The sequence below is a fragment of the Pyrus communis genome, chromosome 17 (assembly GCF_041283825.1).
Source record: "Pyrus communis isolate YQ-2024b chromosome 17, ASM4128382v1, whole genome shotgun sequence".
In the NCBI taxonomy this organism is placed as follows: Eukaryota; Viridiplantae; Streptophyta; class Magnoliopsida; order Rosales; family Rosaceae; genus Pyrus; species Pyrus communis.
Genome location: NC_142581.1, coordinates 23,985,118 through 23,992,500, shown reverse-complemented (window position 1 = coordinate 23,992,500; position 7,383 = coordinate 23,985,118). Strand labels below are relative to the sequence as shown.

The window sequence follows — 7,383 nt, the reverse complement described above, 5'->3', positions numbered from 1 at the left end:
AACAAACTAATTAGCAAAGCTTTTCTTATTTAGCTCTAGGCTTTGTTTCTCCTTGGATGATATACAATGCTTGAGGACTTGGGTATTTATAGCAAACCAAATGAAAGCTACACCACACACTTACTTCACCTACAACATCCACCTACTTCACCTACAATTGACATTGATTATCAACATACACTTCAGCGCATGTTACCAAGTAATGAAAATTCATGTAGTGATTGAAAAAATAAAAATAAAAAACAAACAAACAAACAAACAAACAAATAACAAGTGAATAAATTTACCTCGCAACCACGAGCCTTGTTTTCCACTCTGTCCACAATTTCTCCCATGCCACCCATTTCTACAACGATATAATGTTATTAATTGATGTAAATTGAACCGGCTCAAGTATACCATTAGCTTTCCATTTTCCCTGCCCCTCTTCCCCCACTTCTTGCTCCTCACTCTAAAACCCAAAAACGAGGTCCCAAGTACTGAATCAGTGAGCATCATCAAAGAAAGAAACCACTAAATAGTATGAGATATATTCGTGGATTTGAAAAAGAGGTATTTATAGAAAACTTGGTCGATAAAACCGATGGTGGGTCGAAGCTTGTTTAAATACGTACAGACAAATTGTTCATTAGTTTCACGTGAAGTTACAAAAACTAGACATGTAGTTCCAAAAATCTAAAACTAATTGAAACAACTTTTTTCTTTTTTTTTTTTAACAGACAATAGCGGTAGTAGATTAAATTGTTAAATGTTAGGAAGAAGGATGATGGGTGAGGATCGAACCAGCATCAGGCCCAAGTGCATAGATATTATTGTTTTCCTCCATTGCGCAAAGCGTCATCTAATAATTGAAACAACTTTTGACATATTTTCACTATGAAAATGTGAAAGTAAAAGAGTCTCATATCGATGAAAGGAGAAACTTTGTAAAGACTTACAAGAGGTTGGGTGAATCCCCATGTAGCTAATGGAACCCCAACTTCTTCATGGTATGAGAGCAGGTTGTACCATGTGTGCTACACGTGCTCCATATCACGTATTTGACTTGAAAATTTGTCATACATAAGAAGACGTGTGATCACCAGAAAATTAAAAAACTTGTTGAAATAAAGAGAACCTCGATATAGATGATACCAAGACAAAAAAAAAAATCAAGTCAAAGATCCCAAATCATACGAGGACATGTTTATATGAGAGGATCATGAGTGAGATATACGAATATTACCTGATTGTTTAGGTGTGATTTAACGACCCTTCTTGGTGATGCAATACTTGTCTGTTTAGGTGTTACATTCACAATTTTCAAGGACAGACCCACTTACTTTTTCATTCCGTTTGCGTTAGCAAACTCATAGATGTCAGAATTAGACAAAATACTCAATACGTTTCATATCGATTCCTGGTACAAGTAAACATGCTCTTAGTGATTCAAAAGCTTTTAAAATTTGTACATTGTTAAGTCTTTACTCCAAAGTGACCCTAGTCTCGATTGAGCAATCACTTTGCATAGTCATGGGTCTTGATTTAGCACAATTTAAATATTAGAATTTGCCTGTGCAAAATTGGGAGAGATTTGGAGGTGCAAATATTTCACTGTCCATCTCTTTTTTGTTTGTTTGTGAAAAACAATAGGATAATTGAAATTACAGGGCGCATTTTACTTTCGTGGCGTAGTAAATCCATTTTCCTAGGCATTTGCTAGTCCTTTGGAGCCACATTTGACTTGCATGCAAATCTATTTTGCCTAATTATTTCGAGATGCTTTAATCTACACTAAATTAATCGAAACTACAAGAAGGAAGATTGCTCTAGGCTTTAGCAAACGTGGCTGTAAGCCGGTTTGCACTATCCACCTCTCCTCTCTCCTGACGTGTGACCACAATAGAGACCTAAAGACTTAAGAGAGGTCAAAGATGAACTAATCTTTGTATTCATTGTCTAAAATTTTTAACTAGTTAGTCCCTAATTTCATACTAGTCTTAAGTCTGAGGTATAGGTGTCAAAGACTTTGGGTGCACGACAATTCATTAATAAAAGAGCAGATTTCGTGGATATCCCATGGTAAGATTCATATGCATTCATTTAGGGATCACAATTGAGTAATTAAGTTTTATAGGATTATGATACTTTGCTAATCTATTTCTTTAATAGGAATAATTAATTAGTTATTTAAGGGAAAGATAATTATGTGTTTAATAAAATTATGTAGTCCTATTTCTTAGGGTTGTGAGTCCCTTTAAATAACCGGGTACATCGCTAAAAAATGGCTTGCAGAACCCTTGAGTTTCATATTGCATTTGAGAGCAAAAGTGAGTTTCATCGTAAATCTTTATGAGGCTTTAGAAATTTAATTATCACATTCATTCATAACACAATCATTTGTTAGAAGAAGCTGTGTGCAAACTTTTTGCTCGTGAGAAGGGCCTGTTGTGTGCGTCATGTTTGTGGAGACATAAATTAACCACATCTGATAAAAGGATACGTGGACATTATTCTCAATATGGCGGTTTTACTCTTGACGTCGTGAGTAGACCACATAACTACTCCAAGAGAATAAGACGTAGTGTGCCCTAAGGTAATTGGTCTTTCATGCCATTAACGGTCCATGGGCTCTCCAAGTTGTCCAGGGCGCGGATCATCGGATCTTCGACCCATCTATAATACGTCTTGTATTCAGCCATACCTGGTCCAATGGTGGTAAGGCACCGATTCTGAAGAGTCTCCCATTGGGTGGTTCGCTCAACTATGCACTTACCAACATGGACCTTCAAGACTACTAGCTAGCAAGACTGTGGAGACTACCTACATTATCGAGAATTGCCTAGTATGCTGTGTAGCCTCCCCTCCCAGTTGTCTAGGGTTTTTCTTTATAAATAGCCAGGTAAAATAGATGAAACAGTAATCACCACTTACTACTCATAACTCTCTCAAGTTCTCTTTTCTCTCGACTATTTTTCTAACTTAGGCATCAGATGCCCTTTAGCTGGCACCCTCCCCTTTTTCGTGGTGTTCATTAATTAGACTAATGGTGTTTGTTCTCTTACTGGTGAAATTTCGTCAATCCAACCGTGTACGAAAGTTACATCCACAATGTTCATCTTAAAGAAAGCAAAGGAAGGACAGCGTGCTACAAGAACATAAGTACAAGAGAGAAGTTCAAGGGTGGTAATTGTTTATCTTGGTAAGTCTTCAAAAGTATTTATTCCTCAGTGAATTCTTTAACCGGTTGTATTCATCGATTTTCCTCATTGTGTGTGGGTTTTACCATTTGTTCCTTTTGTCTGCATATTTGTTTTAGTTCTTCACTGTTACGTAGTAGGATTGAAATCATATTTCAATCCTACCTCGTCTGAAATTTAATTGAGATTTTTATCACTTGGGTTTGGGTTCCTCAATCCATCTACCTTTTCACTTATTTTAATTGAGAAAGGTTTCACTGGGTCTCCAAAGTCTACATTTCGTGAAAATCAGTAATCATGTAGATGTTGGTTTTGCAAGATTAAAATTTGGGAAATTTCTTCATAGGTCTTCACACAACCATTTGTAATTAGCAAGTTAGGCTATTTTAATCATCATGACTTTACTCTCTCTCTCTCTCTCTCTCTCTCTCTTCTTCTTCTTCTTCTTCTTCTTCTTCTTCTTAATTTTACAATTAGAAAAATACCTCTGCTAGAAATATTTGAAAACAAACTCAAAATTGTTGATCGAGGGCTTCATTAATTTTTGAGACTTGATGACATTATTTGAGGAAATTAAGAAATACTTCAACTCAAATGAGCATCACGGAAGTCAGAGACAAAGCGGACAGAAAGATTATAGTTAACAGAGAATTAGTGGAAGCACGTGCAGATGAATGCGGGGCTGGAGCAGCTGCAGTTGGACTCTGCGCTGGAGCGTCGCCTAGCTTTGGTGCGGCTGCAATACTGCTAGACGGAGCCTTGACAGGCGTGGCAGATCGTGACTTGCCTGGGTTGGAAGAAGATGCAGTTAATTCTGAAGGTAGTAGTAGGTTACTGATCTGCACCACGGATATGTAATTAGTTTTGTAGTTAGAAACGTCTCGAACTACCGTTGCTTGGTCAGAACCGGCAGCTGCAACAACCGAGATTGAGTTCCCGTTTGTGACGTTCACGAAGCCTAGTTGGCCACTTGGGTTGTCGGTAACTTGGAACAGCGTGTTTATTCGAATGGACTGCGCACTAGGCAAGTTGTGGAAACTCTGGACGGTGTAGTAGTCCATGAGAACGTGAAGGCTCAGCACCTTTTTCTTAATCTCCATTGGTTTGTCGACTAAAGAGGCCATGGCACCGTTGTTCACTGCAAAGATTGTCATGGTTTTGCGTTCATTGATCTGGTTAGCGACTTGGGTTTGAGTCAGGTAGGTGCTGAAGAGGTTGAAATCTGAGTTGTCATTTAGAACATTGGTGATGTCATAAGGACCGGATGACGATGAAGGAGGAGGGGATGGGGATGGGGATGGTGCAGATGAAGGGGAAGGGGATGGAGAAGGTGACGACAAAGGTGATGGTGATGGCGAAGGAGAAGGTGAAGGTGATGATGGCGATGGCGAGGGAGAAATGCTTAAGCTTGAGGGCATAATAACATTGCTGACTTGCACCACGGATGTCATATAAATTTCATCTGGAGAAATATCTCGAACTACCTCTACTTCAGCAGAACCAGCAGCGGAAACAATTGAGACGGAGTCCCCATTTGTGATGTTCAAGTAGCGTTGTTGGTCAGGAGATTCAAGCAGCGTGGTCACTTGGGTGGTCAGTGAAGTAGGCAAGCTCTTGAACTTATTCAATGTTAAGTAGTCCAGAAAGACGTGGATGCGTATCACCTTGTTGATCACGTCCACTGATTTTCCATCTAGAGAGGACATGGCTGCATTATTGACAGCGAGGACGGTCAGAATTCTGTGTTCATTGATCTGGTTACAGATTCGGGTTTTGGTGAGGTAGTCGTTGAAGGTGCTGAAGTCGGGGTACTTGCTTAGAACGTCAGTTATGTTGTAAGCCGACAATGCAGAGAAGAAAAGGAAAAAGAAAGAGAGCAAGAGATACGTGATGGGTGTGCTAAACTTGAACCTTCCGAGCAAATACATTTTGATCAATTGATCGATGTCGATCGAGACTTACAGAATTAACAAAGATAATTAACAGACAATGATGAAATCGATTGAGGTGCCTTTGAGTGGATTCAAGGGCTACTTATTTATATGTGTTTGAGGAAGAGTAAGTCTTCGTGCCGCCAAATTTGCAGGAAAATGTTTTTGTTTGGTTGAAAATGAACGAACAGATGGATGGTCTTGGTCGCGTTGATTTGATTTCAACCTTAATTTGTAGGAAATTAAGTCCTTCCCATTTGACAATGTATTCGCCGGCATGCACTCAACTTATAAAAATAGATATGTACGTCAGTTAAATAGTTAACTCAAACCACGCTGAACACATCTACTATATTAACAGGGGCATAATAGTAAATGAACATTTAAGAGTAATTAGGGTTTTGTGGCATAAGTTGTAAATATGTTGTAATAATTGATTATATATTTGTCTACATGGTATTCTATTTGAATTTCGGGTTTTATTTGATTGTTTAATATATTATATGGGTTTTTGTTTGAAAAATGGGAGTTTCAAGGGCCTTTCTCTAAAAAACCCAAAAAACTTCAATGGAAAGTATATACTAATTAGGTATACGATATGGTGCTTTAGAGAAGCGAACCCAGAAATCTAAACCAAGGGGACACTTCATACAAAGAAAATAAAAATAAAAAAAATTTATTTAAAGAACAAAAACTTTCATTGATACATATGAAAATTCACAATTCAAGCATAATACTAAGAAATATAATAAAAAGCCAATACAAAGGTAGTATACTACAAGTCAAAACAATTTTTAACGTGGGAAACTGATCGGTTTTGCCGCTCATTTATTATTTCACTAGAATTTTCTATTTCTTGGTTTCTTTTTTTTTTTTTTTTTTTTTGTAATAAAAAAATTATTTGAATTATTCGGTCACATGAAAAGACATAAATATTGAAAAATGTGTCATGAGTTGTTTCGATTAGTTTGTGCGACTTCATGTGAAACAAGTGAATAATTTGACTTTATAGTTGACCAATCAACTGTTGGGGAAAAACTTAGAGTACACAACTCTAGCACAAGTGTTGGAGAGACAATACAAGTAAATAAATTACTTGTATTACACAAACAAAATATTACAACACAAACTATCAAAGACACTCTTGAGAAGTTATGACACTCACTCACTTTCTAGAGACAAACTCTAGACCACTCACACTCTTACAAGACTACTCTTTCTTCTCACTCTCACTTGCTTGCTTGCTTACAAGCTTGCTTGGTTGGTTTGTTGATTTGTTGTTTTGTTGATACAAATGGTGTGGATGCCTTCTCCTTTTATAGGCATGGATGGAACCTTGGAGAAGTATGGACACACCATGCTAGAGATATCTAGATAATTCCACTAACTTCCTAAGCTAGAATTATCTACACTAATCTTGCATGTTGGTGGAAACCTCACCATTCTTCTAGACTCTTCCACCAACTTAAGAAACAACATTCTAGTCATTTCTACAAAGTACTGCTTTAACTTGGATAATCTAGCTAACCAACCTTAGTGAATGTTCTAGAATTCTTTATTCTAGATTTGTGTAGGTCCTTTAATGAGATGGGGTTGATTTCTTTAACATCAACGGCCCAACATCGGTTTTATCGGCAAAGTATTCTATAAATACCTCCTTGTGGAATGCACGAAGGTGCTCATACATTGTTCATAGTTTCTTCCTATGATGATGATTACCAATTTAGAACTAGAGAATCGGTACTTCTATTTAGGAGAGAGGAGGAAGAAGTGGAGGAAAAGTAGCAGGGAAAAGGGAAAAGCGAGAGGTAAACTGAGACAGTCCAATTTACATCAGTTAAGAACCTTGTTTTACAGTAAAAATGGGTGGCATGGGAGAAATCGGAGGACAAGGGGAATAGAAAGAGGATCATCGAGCTAGCTTCTCTACCATGGCTCATGGCTGCAGCGTATATTTCTTCACCTGTTATTTCCTATAAATATTTTAAAATTTTAGTTAGTGTAAGCACATCATCAACATTGAATTTATTTATTTGTGCAAATCTGCAGACACAACCCTGCAGATATATACTTGTATTTCTCCCCAATCCTCTCCGGAGGTTCTCACACAAGCCATCATTTGCAAAGTTAACGACTGGCTTAACATCACTTTGGGAAGGCAAAATCTCAAATCTGGTGGTGAAACTGTTGCAAGAATGTAACCAGCAAGTTGTCTCAAAATGTTATTGCTTCTATGGTTTTAGACATTTGCAAGCTTCCACCGAAGAAAGGCA

General features: G+C 37.6%; 1 protein-coding gene across 1 annotated transcript; it reads right to left on the bottom strand.

Annotated features, from left to right (window-relative positions):
• Nucleotides 1–3,769: 3,769 nt before the first annotated feature.
• On the bottom strand, nucleotides 3,770–5,107 carry LOC137708919 (fasciclin-like arabinogalactan protein 4). Its single transcript, XM_068448081.2, has one exon. It carries the CDS (start codon nucleotides 5,105–5,107, stop codon nucleotides 3,770–3,772), a length of 1,338 nt encoding a protein of 445 aa, XP_068304182.2.
• Nucleotides 5,108–7,383: the final 2,276 nt, after the last annotated feature.

Bases quoted from the DNA above. Each gene is read 5' to 3' on its own strand.
- LOC137708919 (XM_068448081.2), bottom strand. From the start codon at position 5,107: ATGTATTTGCTCGGAAGGTTCAAGTTTAGCACACCCATCACGTATCTC.